General features: G+C 32.0%; 2 protein-coding genes across 5 annotated transcripts in view; one reads left to right on the top strand and one right to left on the bottom strand.

The window, feature by feature from the left end:
* LOC142329769 (synaptic vesicle glycoprotein 2B-like) overlaps positions 1-16806 on the top strand; it is a 218742-nt gene that overhangs the window by 58544 nt on the left and 143392 nt on the right. The gene's annotated exons all lie outside the window — the stretch shown is intronic.
* The window catches only part of LOC142329770 (synaptic vesicle glycoprotein 2B-like), a 111540-nt gene that overhangs the window by 47537 nt on the left and 47197 nt on the right, over positions 1-16806 (bottom strand). For both annotated transcript variants that reach the window (XM_075374549.1, XM_075374550.1), the window contains 3 exons: positions 16023-16184; positions 9203-9365; positions 480-601 (listed from right to left, as the gene is read on the bottom strand). In XM_075374549.1, the coding sequence (XP_075230664.1) occupies positions 480-601; positions 9203-9365; positions 16023-16184 (447 nt within the window). The remainder of the gene's footprint in view (positions 1-479; positions 602-9202; positions 9366-16022; positions 16185-16806) is intronic.

The raw sequence follows: 16806 nt of genomic DNA, 5'->3' as shown, positions 1-16806 counted from the left end.
TGATTCTTATTTTAAAAAAAAAGTTTAGTATAATATGTTGGATCCAAGATGGCAGATAAAAATTAAAAACCCACAGTAATGTAGGTTTTATTATGTTACTTGTAGTCCATTTATTTTTGCTTCAAATACCTCTCAGATATGCGATATAAAGCTGTTTCCATATTTAAATATCACCCGGTATGTGTGTGTATGTGTCTGGGATAAATAGATAAAGTTCTAGTTTATAAATTAATTCATAATTCTCCGCAATTTGTCACCATTTTTTGTTTTATACATGTGTAAGTGAATACATTTGTATTTTATTTATGATAGTAATTAATATGATAATTTATATGATTTATCTGATAATAAATTATTATTAATTAAAATGATAATTATTAATATGATATAATTAATATAATAATTTGTATTTTATTTATGGTAATTCATCATCTTGTAGTAATTTAATAATAATAGTAATGATGAAAAAAATAATTTACTTGGTTGAATAATTCCTCCAATCGATGTAAATATTCCTGTACTCATAATTACTCTATCTCTGTATTTACCATTGAATAATTCTGAAAGATATGCTACAAATATTGAAAACGGTCCGCAAATCCTGAAAAAATTAAAATCAAAGTATTTTATTACTAAGTTAATAAAAAATAAAATAATAACATTACTATTACTTTGTCAATATTGAAAGGCTATTATATACCTGAATTATTTTGTACAATATATATATTTATTATCCAAAATAAAATGTATAACTTTTTTTTTGTCTTCAGTCATATGACTGGTTTGATGCAGCTCTCCAAGATTCCCTATCTATTGCTAGTCGTTTCATTTAGGTATACCCCCTACATCCTGCATCCCTAACAATTTGCTTTACATATTCCAAACGTGGCCTGCCTACACAATTGTTTCCTTTTACCTGTCCCTCCAATATTAAAGCGACTATTCCAGGATGCCTTAATATGTGGCCTATATAAGTCTGTCTCTTCCTTTAGCTATATTTTTCCAAATGCTTCTTTCTTCATCTATTTGCCGCAACACCTCTTCATTTGTCACTTTATCCACACATCTGATTTTTAACATTCTCCTATAGCATCGCATTTCAAAAGCTTCTAATATTTTCTTCTCAGATACTCCGATCGTCCAAGTTTCACATCCATATAAAGCGACGCTCCAAACATTTACTTTCAAAAATCTTTGTCTCACATTTAAATTAATTTTTGATGTAAACAAATTATATTTCTGATTGAAGACTCGTTTCGCCTGTGCTATTCGGCATTTTATATCGCTCCTGCTTCGTCCATCTTTAGTAATTCTACTTCCCAAATAACAAAATTCTTCTACCTCCATAATCTTTTCTCCTCCTATTTTCACATTCAGTGGTCCATCTTTGTTATTTCTACTACATTTCATTACTTTCGTTTGTTCTTGTTTATTTTCATGCGATAGTTCTTGCGTAGGACTTCATCCATGCCATTCATTGTTTCTTCTAAATTCTTTTTACTCTCAGCTAGAATTACTATATCATCAGCAAATCGTAGCATCTTTATCTTTTCCCCTTGTACTGTTACTGCGAATCTAAATTGTTCTTTAACATCATTAACTGCTAGTTCCATGTAAAGATTAAAAAGTAACGGGGATAGGAAACATCCTTGTCGGACTCCCTTTCTTATTACGGCTTCTTTCTTATTTTCTTCAATTTATGTATAACTAAATATCCTCAAAAGAATTAGTTTCAGAAATTAATTAGGACAACGGAAGATACGTTCGCTAGAAAGGAGTAGACTGCTTGGCTTTACCCGATAAACACCCCATTCCCGAGACGAGTTTGTTGTTTATTATACATATAACAATTCTTTGATATTTATATTTGCAGAGCCATCTACCTGAACCATAGTATTACTAAGGATAGTAACTCTACAGATACAACGTTTAGAAGAATTCATAGGATATCTTCTCAAAATCCTTAGAATACCTTAGAAAAAAAGGAAACAAGGATGGGAGAAAAACATAATGAGAAAGGAACGATCTACCCTCAAAGACCCAGCAAACCGATCCTAAGATATGATTAAAAGCCACTCGAGATACTGGATGACCAATTCGTCGGAATGTAAGGGTATTTTTACCCAAGATAGGAGAACATTATCGATTTTGTATTGATCACCCACTAGCGTTCGGTGGTATAAATTGTTTTTCCTTCAGATACTAGAGTCATACGTCCGAGATCAGGCTCAGACCGTTTGCTCATCACCAGATTTGTATGGCACATCGAGGTATCCGACTAAATAGCAAATCGTTCAGCCCGATCTCTTCCGGATTTTATAATGAGAGGTTGTTGTATAGCTGTCACAGAACTGAAAGAATTATGATGAACAGGAATATGGGTTGATTAGAAACGGCACTTTTTGATTTTTTTATCTCATTCATTTAACGGGTTTTTGTGGTTTAGTAATTTAACTGATATTTTTGTCTTCAATTTTAAATCTAATGCTGTATAATGACTCTGACTCATTAAAATGTAAATGACATATGGGAACTTCCACGAAGATACAGGATTTGGATGGTTTAGTATATCTTTCTATTGATGTTTGACTGCAGTAATCTCAGTGCATTTGCTACATCCAATATTTTGTTTCATTATTATGCATTTAAATTTTGGTTTCTATTTAACGGGTTTTATTAAAAATATTTTTTTTTTAGATGCAGATTGCGTTTAAAAATTTTCTGCTATTTGGAATTTTTAGCCTTCTAACAAAATAACTTATTTCTATAAATCTACTTGTGTTAGCAGATGAACGGATCAGCTGTTCAGGTACAATTCTTTATTCCTCACCTAAAAAGATAATTTTCTTTCGTATTACCATAAAGTTTTACTAATCGTAGCTTTTACTGCATTGGTTGTTTTTACTAGTAAGCAAAGTAGTTTGCAACTATTGCTTGACCCCTTCTGCTAATTTCATATTACCCGGCCTGAAACTGGTTTTTTTTTTCTATCTGTTTATAGAAAATTTTCTATCTGTTTCGTAAAATCGCTAATGTTATTACATTAACTAACTTCGACTTCTTGATTTCGTTTATACTTTCTGTAATTTTATTAACTCAATTGTAAAATTCCTCAAAACCTGGTGAATTGGATTAAATTTATCGTTAATATCTTTCTGTCATGATTCGTTGTATATTTTTACACTATTTTAAAATTAGAATTTTTTCCTTGTTGGTGTTCTTTTAACATTTTAGATAATTCTGATTTATTTTTGAAATCTTCTTCAAAAAAGGAGAAGGTCAGTTCGATTGCATTTTTTTCTCATTTGAGCATCGCATTTAGTAGGCTTACCCATATTTTAATCTTATATATATATATATATACTAGCTCTACCCGCCACGCTTCGCTGTGGCACATTGTGGTTGCATGGATGAGAAATGAGAAACAAAACAAAGCATACGTTTCATAGAAGTTTAATTTTGCAATACTTGTGGATATACAATATTTTTTGTTTTTCCACTGTCTGCGTAGATATAAAGGCTATCTGGTCTGCCGACTCGGGAACACGCAACATACAGTTGCCCATGTGAAAAGCAATCAGCATCTAAATCTAAACCACACAATTCTAAAGATTGACCTTGAGCTTTATTGATTATGATTGCAAATGCCAATCGAATTGGGAAATGCAATCTTTTAAATTAAAATGGTGTATTGGTCGGGATTATGGGTATTCGAGGAATGAGGACATCTTCACCTTTGAAAGGCCCCGTTAAAATCGGTGCTTCCACTACGTTATTCGTCAATTTCTTAACTGCAAGTCGCGTGCCGTTGCAGAGTTTTGGCTGATTAATATTCCGCAACAGGATAATTGTCATTTTTTGATCGAACCGTTGCTAGAATCAATCTAATGAGGAATGTTTTCCCAGTTCCTCCTGGCGCATCCAAGAAGAAGGCCCCCCCAACTCCGTCATTTATCATTTGCATTATGCGATCATAAATGCCTTTCTGTTCACGCGTTAATTTGGGAATGTTTGATTGGACATATGACTAAAGATCACCAATGTTGTAACTCTGTTCACGGCGTAAATCCACATTAAATGAAGCAGTCGCAGCTCGGGTGGGTGCTGGCATTCCCAATTGACTAAGAACTTTATTTGCAATAGCTAAACACTTGTCTTCAATATTTATCAATGCTTCGTTGTAAATGCCTTCTGTAAATTCCACGGTCATATTGGTATTTTCTAGGCGTACTCTATGCAAAATATCCTCAGCCATATGCGATCGATATCTTTCCCATAACTCTGTGGGAGATGAAGGGAAGCAAGCGGTCAATATAAGTGCGAATAATGCGCGAATTTGGTTTGGATGTGCAGTGTTGCACGCGTCATTAATACATATATCCCACTGTTGGTCGTTTTCTAATAAATTCAGAGCTTGGTGAAAGGCGCAGCTCAATCAGGACACAATCACACAAAAGTACCTCGATTAAAGTGAATATTTAATTCAGATTGTATAATAATCTGAATCAGATGCAAGCGGATACGTTTTTTTTTTTTTTTGTTAATAAACAGTGTAATTGGGAACAGGTATTGTTTCACATGTGATTGCGGTTGTCGTTAGCTAGTATGGCGAGTGTTCCCCTCGCTTCCGGCAGATGGCGCGGTCACTGGTACACAGCTGGCCGTTAAAAAAACTGTTTTCTCGCGGTCGCGGGTATGTGACTGATGCGAAAAATAGATAAAAACAATCTTTGATGCGGGTTATATATTGTGCTAAAATTTGATCTCAATTGGTGCAGAACATTTTGAGTTTTTGAAGCGTACACAAACGAACTTAACATTTTTATATATAAAGATTTGTGGGCTGCGAAAAAAAGCCCTTAAGTCGTGCGAAAAAACAAATCATTTTAAATGCTTACAAATTACAGAATAATCAAACGGCGTTGATTTCAGATGATAATAAACTGCTAACGTAAGTAGAAGTTGTGCTGCTTCAGTGTACAACGTGATTCTCGAGTATGAATCTACTAATGAATTACGGTCTCCAAAGAAAACAAAACCCCGCAGGTCAATCGAGAAAAAGGTGAGAATTTGATAAAAACGCGCTTCGTAAAAAAATTACACGAATTTGAATTATTTAGAAATAGTTTTGCGGTGTATTATGTTGTTTAGAAGAGAATTCGGTTATTGTCTTCGACAACGCTTTTTATCATTAAACGAAAAGAATTTCAGCCGTGTTATAGAAAAACAATGATATCAAAATGCGGCTTAGTTCAGAACGATTAATTTTTGAAGAGGTTTAAGTTAATGTTCAATCATTGCAAAGGGTTTCGCGTATTAAAAGTAATTATAGTCCGTATAAAATTGGTTTGACACACAACGCCATATTGGTAAGTCGTATTTTTATTCGGCTCCTAACGAATATGTTTGCCGGCCTCCGTGGCGCGAGTGGTAACGTTTCGGACTTTAATCCGGTGGTTCCGAGTTGGAATCCCGGTCAGGTTTGGTATTTCCATACGCTATAAATCATTCATAGCATCATCTGAAGCGATGCATAACGGTGGTTTCGGAGGTTAGAAAAAACAAAAAAAAAAACGAATACTTAGTTGTGTGATTTCAGTGTTACTATTTGTGAATTTTGTTCTTTGCTTTTACATAGCAAAGAACGCTAAATGACCAAAAAACGATTGTTTGGTCATATATATGTAAAAAAATAACCTAACAAAGGATTTTTTGGTCATTATGTAGGGATATTATTTTCTGTGTATTTGGTTATTTCGACTTTTTTTGTTTGCATAGTCTTAAGTCTATCTGGGCTATAAGGACGTTGGGTGTTTTAATTTATTTACTGTAAGTCATCCTTCTTGGTGGCTTTTCTGTTAGTTTTGGTGTTTTTTTTTTTTTTTTTTTTTTTTTTTTTGTTTTTTTTTTTATTAAAATATAGATGTTTTAGCTGTTAAATATAATTCAAAGAAATTTGTTACTTAATCAGTTCTGATTTTGTTTACATTGGCAACGGCCATACGGGCTCTTTGTGATTGGTCGTTGTGTTTGACAGAGGCCATCTTGCATTGATCTGATTGGTTTTCCTTTGTTTACATTTCCATCTGATTTATTAGCCTCTTATTTATTAAAAAACTGTACAAATTAAAAATAGGTAGATAGATTTATTAAAAATAGATGAAAACAATCTTTGAAGCGGGTTATATATCGTGCTAACATTTTTTTTATTGTTTTTTTTTTTTTTTAATAGAATACAGATGTTTTAGCTGTTAAATGTAATTCAAAGAAATTCGGTAGTTGTGTTTGACAGCGGCCATCTTGCATTGATCTGATTGGTATTTTGAACCGACTGCTGTGTTTAGAGAGTAGATTGAATTAAATCCGATAGATGTTTTGACAAATTGATTTATTTACATTCTGACTTTTATTAAGTGAAAGGTTAAATTTTGTAAAGTTCCGTAATATTCAGTTCTTTAATGTTTTATCAAACTTTCAATAGCGAAGCATTGCCGGATCTGCTAGTTTTTTAAAATTATTTTATCGGTTAAATCAAGAGACAAAAATAAGTGTGATGAAACGTGCCGAGTATGCATCATTGTGCTTATTTTCTTTGTTCTTAGATTTTAAATTTATGTTCATATATTTTACTTCTTCTTCTTTAAAATAATCTATAAACAATTAAAGAACAATGATATAAACTTGAATCTGAACAACAGATACTATGTGAACTTAAATCTGTTCACATAGAAGGACATGTAGCCGTACGTTGACGCAAGTTAATGATTCTTTACAGTATGTCAATCGTCGCAGTCTGTAGTATGTGCTGCAACATTTATCAATTCTTCGGCACGAACTAATCGATTACATTTCATACCTTTTAAAAATGGAATTGGCATTTGAGAACGCACGTATACAGGTTAGCCAGCTCACACACTGCAATCATCTGACAAATGAACTAAGAAAAAATTGAACGAAAGAGAACGGGTAGATTAATCTACAAATATTTCTTTTGTGCTGATAAACAGTTTCTTATACACGTTGCATGCTTTACAGACTACAGAAGTAGTGCTCTGTTAGACCAAGAGCTAGGCACGATTTTTCCACCAATCGTGTAAATAGACAAATTATATTAGAAATGGTGAGTGTCTCAAATCTCAACGGACAGACAGGGTAACTGGGGACCAAGGACCCCTGGGCAAGGGGTAAAGTTGCAAAAAATAATTTTCTCCGTATATCGAGAAATAGTTCTCGGATGAAAAAAACTTACTTTTTTCTTTTCTCAGCTCAACAATCTTTTTTCTTTAACACATTTTTGAGAAACCAATTGTTTTTTGCAAAAAATTAAAAAAAATGGTTATTCTTTTGCCTAAAATTTCAAAAAACTCTTTTTTTCAAGTAACCTCTATTGGAAATGTCTGGCAGTTTGTGTGAAGGTCCTATGCGGTTTCCTTATACCAAAGGGCAGACACGCGGATGAGAACCAAGAACCCCCGGGCAGGGGTAAATTTACAAAAAAAAAATCACTTTTCCGTATATCTCGAAGTCAGTTTTCTGTATATCTCGATGTTTTAGTAATTAGTAACAAGGGGTGCGCCTCCCCGATCTAGATTTAGTTTGACAAGTGAGCGTTTGGGACACATAAGCGAGTGGTGAATAGCACCCTGCTTAATCCGCTCACGCTGATAGGTAGCTCACTAGGAGCTTTTAAGTAACTAGGTCGCTAAACTGTTTTAGAGGCACAATAGCCGTATCTTGGCACTGACATTTGGTCTATGCTCTAGGGCGACCGAATGGGGTGGTGGTGCGAGAAATGCCAGTTAACCAATTCTGATATCTCGAAGTCAGTCATGTAAGACATATTCCTTATATTGTAGAGCTTGGAAAGACAAACAAAATTTGTTCTAAACTTTTTTCCATCCGACGAAAAACTGATTTTTTTGTAACTTCACCTTTGCTCGGGGGCCCTTGGTCTCCAGGTACGTATATGCCCGTCAGTATTTAAGATACTTTCAGTACTCTATTTTTCCTTTAACGATAACCTATTTCTAAAATATTTATTTCTACTTTCAGTTATTTCTAACATAATTTGGTGGAAAACTCGTACAAGCTCTAGGACTACATAAATATGTTCTCGCGCAGTTTTGTGGATAGCGATAACCTTGGGGGATTACCAGGTAACGAATTACATATTCACGTGGTTATTAGCGTCCTTCCATCTTTTACTACGTTCATTCACAAATGTCGGTAGACGTTTTTAATATATTGAATGTAAGAGTGCTTCTACACTGTTTTATGAAAAGAAGTGATGCGAGTAAATTAAGTAGACGTATTACGAATTTGGTGGTGGGGTTGTATTTGAGAGAAGAAGACGGAACTGATTGCTTTCTATGGTAAAAATGTTGTCTAAGAATCAGCTCTTTGTTATATTAGCCTAAAGACAAGATGGAAATAACATATTATTTGGATATACATTATTATTTTACTTAAAATTGCTGCGCATCATAAACTCTACTTTTAATTTGATAAAGTAGCAAAGCAAGTAACTTATCTTATTCCAGGAATCTCCTTTTTTTGTTATTTTTTCATACACTTTGATGCTTGTATTTTAATATACCTCCAACTGAAAATGTCTGGTTTTAAAGGTTTCCAGTTTCCTTAAATGTACTTCTTACCTTGCTACTGAGAATAGGAAGAATACTGTTGATCACACCAGAATTCTATTGTATGTTCTTACTAGAAAATAATGGTAATATAATAATTTATAATCAAGGATACCTCCTTTTAATAAAAATTTATCTTTTTTTCTGTTTTAATAAACAATCATTTATCTTATTCTTTTGAGAGATGATTATTAAAGTTTATTTTTCTGTATTTGAATAGGTTTTTCCTTTAATTTACAGTGTTTTCATAGGTGGTTGATAGTAAAGTAAATTTCAATATATTATCAGTTAACGATAGATAAATAGTATAATTAAGGCGTTAGATTGCATAATTAATTTCTGCTTCGTTCAAGATTAATTCTGAATCAGGACTTTTTTTTTAATAACTACTTAAATCATAATTAAATATATCTTTTTGTTTTCAAGGAATTCTTAACCATTTTCAAGGAATGACTTGCTTTTATATTATACAAATTGTTTTATTAATAACACTATATTTATATACTTGATGAATTATAATAAGATAAAAATTATTATTATTATTTATTTACTTTACTTACGCTACGCCGCTGAGAAACTTGAAGATAAGAATAGGCCAAAATGTTTGTGATAAACTTGAAGCTATACCAAATATTGAATCTAATGTATAACCGATAGTTAGTAATCTTTGCCTTCCGAACGTATCCGAGAGGAAACCCCATAAAAAAGCACTTGTAATCATTCCTAAAAATGAAAAACATCTATTAATGTTTCTATGATTAAAATATATATTATACGTTATATTAATTTATATATAATTAACATGTATGTTAATTTTTCTTCTCATTCACAGCCATACTCGATACTATTAAATAAAATCTGATGTGGACACCACATCACTTCCTTGTACGCCTATTAAATTATATATAAACATTTTTTACTGCACTTCATTTAAATTTATTTCATTTGAAAGTAAGGTACGATTCTCCAGTTCTTTAATAACGCGGACAGTTATACAATTGCATTGTAGTGGACATCATATTACATCACATTTTTTTTTGTGGTGTCCGTATCAGCATTTTATATTAGTTTATTTTGTTTTACGTCGCTGAAGTAATCTAGTGTAATTGAGAACGTGTCAGATCCGTAACAATGCATACATGGGTTCGAATTTGACTTCATTTACATATATATCTTTTTTTAACTTTTATTTTTAAATTTAAATATATCGATTAACCTTTGTAAAAATTTTTGAATTAAAATGAAAAGTACATAAAATTTTATTTCACTAATAACTTATGATTTTTTTTTTCATATATATATATATTTTTTATTGTTATTATTGATTTATTATTTATTTTATTTTTTTTTACAATCTGAGACTAACTATTACTAATGAATCAATATATTTAAATTAAAAAACAAAAAAGTTAAACAAAAACATTTATATGAGGTCAGATTCTAACCGATGTGTCTTCCCCTTGTATAATACAAATATTTCATTAATTAAAGTTTTATTTGGCTATAACTCTGGAACCAATGAAAATAAATACCACTTATGATATATGGTTGAAAAGCCCCTCAATGAGGGCTTACTACTGTAGTTAAGAAAAATCCAAATCCCAGTGTTTTATGATTTTGGATTTTTTTGGACATATTTGGTCAATTCGATTGCAATCAAAAGGGGTGGTGCACAACTAGATGCACAACAGTCCTGAATCCAAAATTTCAACATTTTACGGCTAATCGTTTTTGAGTTATGCGAGATACAAAAGTACGTACGTACAGACATCACGCTGAAACTAGTCAAAATGGATTCAGGGATGGTCAAAATGGATATTTCCGTTAAAATCTGAAAACGAAATTTTTCAGATTTCGAAACGAAACGATTTTTCAGAAACGAAATTTTCTTTAACGAGAAGAAAAACAAGAAGATAAATGGACAGAATCACGGTTGACCATTCGAATCTGTTTCTGATTCCGGCCGCATGATGTCGGGCTAAAACAGTTTTTAAGGATTTCCAGGCTGGCCCGATTGTAGATAATATTCTTACTTTTTCTGTTTAGCGTCCGGAACCAACGTACGGTATTACTTTAGAGGGTGAATGAGGATGATATGTAAATGAAGTATAGTCTTGTACAGTCTCAGGTCGACTATTCCTTAGACGTGTGGTTAATTGAAACCCAACCACCAAAGAACAACGATATCCACGATCTAGTATTCAAATCCGTATAAAAGTGCCTTTACTAGGATATGAACCTTAGAACTCTCGACTTCGAAGCTAATATTGTCGCGTGATAAACATACAAGTTTCAGACTGTCGTACTATAGCGAGTAATAATTTATGAATTTTTTTCGGAAAAGGTCTAAAGATATAAAAGAAGAGAAGAACAAATTGAAACGATCGTGAAAAAATAAAATAATTTTTTAAATGGAGAATCACTAAATGCGGAATTATCCACAAATTATGTAATGCCCGCTGTTGTCAATTCTCGTACTAGTTGTTAGACCAAATGGTTTTATTTTACATGGCCAAGCTATTAAAGTTGGTGCCAGTCTAATCCCCCCCCCGGATTCAATTTCTTAAATGGCTATTTTCAGGGTCACCGATGTTTAATGTATATTTATATCATTCTTTGATGACAGTTCTGAAGTTATTGAGTGACAAAATAGACAAGATAAAAAAATAACTTCTACAAAATGATAAAAATCATTTTTTTTGTAGTACGATTTTAAAAGAAAACTTTTTAAATTCCAGTGTTAATCTTAAAAACATGTTATAAATAAATAAATTTAAGTATAGTAGGACAGTGAAGCTTCCATTCCTTGCGTCGCCTGACAACTACCTGAAAGAAATATGCTGTGTAATCTCGATTTGTTATTTTCGTTGCTGTAGTAATTATTAAAACTTTTATTTTTATTCATATAAATAGGTCTACTCTAGAAGGATGATAAATCCAAGGTTGTTGAATAATTTTTTATTATTATACAGCGACTTGTGTTTTGATCATTACTTTATTTTCATTTTATTATTTTTTTTGTAATTGAGTATAATTACACTTAGAAAACTTTATTAAATTTTTTATAACTAAAAAAACCCCTCATCAGTGTTGTTTTTGGTTAATGAGATAACGAGGAGTGCTATATTTTTTCCGGAGTACAATAAATTTATGTTCTTGTTGGGTAGGATTAGCTTGTAAGCAGATCGGTAGCAACTGATGTATTTCATAATGCATTGTGTATAATTATTTTGCAGTCATATTTAATTATATTTAATTTTATTATTCTATAAGGAAAACTATACATTTTTGGTCGTGTAGTTCTAACAATTCTTCCTCCCTTTTCGTAATCTATCCTTTTTTATATTGTAAAAATTTTTAATAAAAGTAAAATTATTACTGTACTAGTCACGTTATATCTTTGCTGATTAGTTTAAAGTTTAATACCTTATTTCATATTAAGAATAAAAAACCTGGATTTTTATTATTTCAATTTTATTCTCTACGTTTACGTATGTCATTTTTTTGTTGAAGTTTTAGGGGCATCGCTACTGTGGTCATTAGCCCCTTTCCACATCAAAATAAAAAAAATAAATAAATAAATAAAATAAAATAAAAAATTTCTTTTCCTCTTTGTACAAAACACTATCGACATAGTCAGAGACTATGTCGATATTCTAATAATAGTCAGAGACTATTCTTGTCAAAAAGAGCATCTATATATTGACTTTTTAATGGTTATTGAAACCCGGAAAACCCAACATAACAAGGGTGTATAGATGTCTCTACTGTAATATCTTCTGCTCTCATTCGTTGTTATCGTATATATTAATATTTAAAATCTACATCGGTTTTTCATTAGTACACAAGGTTCATGAAAAGCCCATCTGGGAACACTAGACGGTGCTGTCGTGCCATTGATTTCTATCAATGGCACCACAGAAAACTGTTCAGGAACTACTTTTTTTTTGTAGGATGAATATAATTACCCTATAATTGTATTCATAGGTTCTGCGATATTTGGCAACCATTATATTGTAGGTGTGGAACGCTATTAAAATACAAATTTACCGGTAAATTTATTACGCGACTTGTATCGCACGCACGAGTTGTATCATCTTGATAATTGTTTTTGTGTTAATTGGGTTTTCCCGTGGAGTTATATTATAACAAATTATTTTTACTCACGAATTATCTACCTTCGCTATTGAGAAAGTGATAAAATCTGTTGTATTGTCTTAGATGCCCTGTATTTAGTAAATAATATAAAATAACTATTAGCGTAACAGAATAATGCAGTAACATTTTAATTTATGACTATCTGAATAAATTAATCTGTATGCCTCCGGATACTAATTTCTTACTTATCATCCCGGAGGTAATTATTCATAAAAATTCCTAGAAGTATTTTAATTCTCAATCCCTTACTTTAATAACATTCCTTCGAAATCCAGAACATATTTTTTAAAATCTAGAACATTTTTTCAAAGTTATGAAATAACGTTGTTAAAAAAAAGAAGAAAATGTGACCTTGTTCTTCTTCGTATTAGTATACGAAGAAGAAGAGCGAAATTGATAGGACATGTAATACGACATGACCAGTTCTTGACGAATATATTTAAGGGCAAGGTTTTGGGTAAAAAACCTAGAGGAGAACGAGAGCAATCAGCATCAGTAATGTTAAAGAAGTGATGGGCCTTAATTCATATAATGACCTGAAGAGAGAAGTGGAGATGAGAGTGACATGGCTAAATCGACAAGACACAGCCTTTAGTGAATGATGATGATGATGATGAATATCGTAGTATATATTTTGTGTTTATTCGTGGTGGCTGGAGAAGGATAATTGAGTTTGAACCTCTTTTATAATTACAATTATTTTACTATTAAGGTTTTTGCATGTCCCAGAATATGGCAGTTTAAGAGATCTAGAAGGCCTGAGAAAGCTGATTTCGAAGTCGAAAGTTCTATGGTTTAATTCCTAGTAAAGGCAGTTACTTTGTATACGAGTCTGAGTACTAGATTGTAGATACCAGTGTTCTTTAGTGGTTGAGTCTCAATTAACCACACATATCAGGAATGGTCGATCTGAGATTGTACAAGACTACACTTCGTCTACATTCATACATATCATCCCCATACATCCTCTGAAGTAATACCTTACCGTGATTCCGGAGGTTAAATACAAATAAGAGAGAAGGCCTGGAGAATAAAATCAGATCTCTTTGGTATTTATAAGTTTTTTACTTAAATGTTTTGCTTGGTTTCTGAACTTAGAATACATTTATAAACCTGAATGATGTAAAATAGTTTATAAAATCATTCAAATATGGCATTTTTTGTTGAAAAAATTAAAGAGGAGACAGATAATGTATGGCGATGGGAGTGTCGTAGAGAACTGTACGACACAACCCACCGGGTTGGTTTAGTGGTAAACGCGTCTTCCAAAATTCAGCTGATTTGGAAGTCGACAGTTCCAGCGTTCAAGTCAGTTCTAGTAAAGTCAGTTATTTTTACACGGATTTGAATACTAGATTGTGGATACCGATCTTTGATGGCTGGGTTTCAATTTACCACACAACTCAGGAATGATCGAACTGAGACTGTACAAGATTATACTTCATTTTCACCCGTACATATCATCCTCATTCATCCTCTGAAGTATTATCTGAAAGGTAATTACCGTAGGCTAAACAGGAAAAACAGAGAGAACTATACGAGACAAATTAGTTTTCATAAATTTCTGAGGTAAACGTTTTTTTTTAAAAAGGAACGTTTTGAATTCCGCAACAAATTTTTTTTTATTTTTTTTTATTTATTTTTTTTATTATTGAGATGTCTGAAGGAAAATAAAAGGTTAAACTATTTTATGCCATTAGAATGTTTTCCGTTTGCCCAAAAGGTAGGCTATTAAATATGAATATGGCAAACTTTTTATTTTTATTTTTTTATTTATTTAAGAAAAGATTAAAATAATTAGATGCTCTCCTTTTAAGATTAAACACTTGCTCCCCAGGTCATCTATTTTGGGGAGTCTTCAACACTGTATAGTTTTTATTTTATCTACTCCTAAAGATAAAACATGTTAAAAAAAATCTGACAACACAGTTGTTTCTGATGCACGGCTTACATACACATACACATAGAACTTAATTAAAAATATTTATCTATTTTAATATAATATTCTTTTGTTTACTTAATTCAACGATTGTAATTAAAGTGCGCGCGTATACCGTATTTAATTCGCGCGGGTGTGGCGGTACTAGCGACGACGGTCAACACTAACTAAACTTCACACTTTAACATAGAACAAATTTCACTTGTACGGTCGGCAACCTGATGTAGCCGCGAGGTTTAACGCACCACGTACCGAATCAACCAGGCGATCGAGCTCGAGAACTAGCCAGACTTTTTTCACTTTTAATCTTTACACTGTAATATTATTCATTTATTTAATTCTACCGCTCATATGTGACGTCACAATATAGAAGTAGTTTAGAGCATTTTTTTGGAGTGGGGGTGTGATTTTGCAAAAATTTTTTTTGCAGATATTGTTATTTTTTAATTGTTAACAGATATGCGTAAGAAAAATATGACCTTAATTAGGTAAATTCTCGAGATACTGAGGGTGACCTTGCTCTACACCCTCACCCTTTTGATCTTTTAAGTTGAAAATTTAATGGCATCTGTGTTCCATTTATAGAAATAATCTGACCAAGTTTTTTTCAAAATCGGTACAGTAGTTTTGGAGATATAAGGTGATTTAGAGGCCAACACCAAATACACGAACATTAACATCCGGAAAATTTCCATCAAGTTTTTTTGGGTTCGTTAGGTATAAAAATGTCAAGATCCGGTAAAAACCGTTTATTCCCAAATCGGACCGATTACAATAATTTCCCTTCTAGAGCTGCAGTTCTGCTATTGCGCTATCTAGAAGGGAAAGTAAAAATAGTTGAGAAATAGTATTTCAATTTTTTCTTATGATAATTGTTTCGTTCCTTAAGTGATTACAGGAGTCAGACACTTACCAAATCTGATTATGATAGACTTCCCGACTCGAAAAATCGGATGTCAAAGATTGATGGGTTACTGAAGAATATTTTTTTGCCGCAATCAAAAAGGGAAAATTAGTGGGGAATTAAAACGGATGTTATAATTCTTATCCTACTTGGGAAGTAATCTTTTAAACACCGAACGAAATTAACTGATATTTCTTTGACTTTTTCTAAGATTAGCTTGTTTGTTCTAAACGAATATGCGAACAATGAAACCTTGTCTTACTTAATATTGTATAGATTTGGATGAATATAAACACTGGATTTGGTCTTTTGTCGAAGGCAGTTTAGGTTGAATTATAAACATACTAAAATAATAATTTTAAAAGTAAAAACTACTTACCTGCGAATATAGCAGCGTTTAAACATCCCTTATCAAAATCTGTTAATTGTAATTCGCATGTTGCTGATGGTAATGCGAATGACATCGCTGTTGTATCAAATGTGTTGGAACATGTTGCAGGAAACGCAATTAGTAATAAAAAATAATTAAATTTCCCATATCCTGTAAAACGTAAAGGTAAAAATATATTAATTTATCGACTGTAATTTAATATTATAAGATTTATATTTATAAATTTTTCAATAAATGCTTGCCCGATGTACAAGAAGTGAAGAGAATTTTTTCTGTTACATAAAGTTACTAACTAAGTAAACGCTTTAATGATTAAATGATCCATTAAATTATGAATTAAAGACTTCGTCATTAGAGAAGCCGGTAAATTATCAGGTGGTTTTATTTCTATATCTTCAACCCCGCTTTGCCAATATAATTGATGGCGGAGGGAAACGAAAGATAATAAAATTTCAACTTCGTTATTCATCGTATACTTTCGGATATTATCGGATAAACTTCTTTAATCGCCAAAGTGATGACTTATGGACCTTCTCAAACTTTGCCACTGTAGTTTCTCTTCGCTTCTCCTCCTTACTTCAGTACACACCCGTTTAACGACGGACTTTTTTCTCTTCGTTTAAATATAATTTTCTGCTGAGGTAATTTTATTAACAGTTTTCACATCAGTAGTCAACATTTATAATAATAAAAACAATTATAAAAAAAATTTTATTTCATTCATAATTTCTGATATTTTTTGTTGTTTTTTTGATATTTTTTATTTTTTTGG

Source organism: Lycorma delicatula, chromosome 9, assembly GCF_047948215.1.
Source record: "Lycorma delicatula isolate Av1 chromosome 9, ASM4794821v1, whole genome shotgun sequence".
Lineage (NCBI taxonomy): Eukaryota > Metazoa > Arthropoda > Insecta > Hemiptera > Fulgoridae > Lycorma > Lycorma delicatula.
The sequence above is the reverse complement of the archived record's forward strand: the minus strand, read 5'-3'. Positions and strand labels throughout refer to the sequence as shown.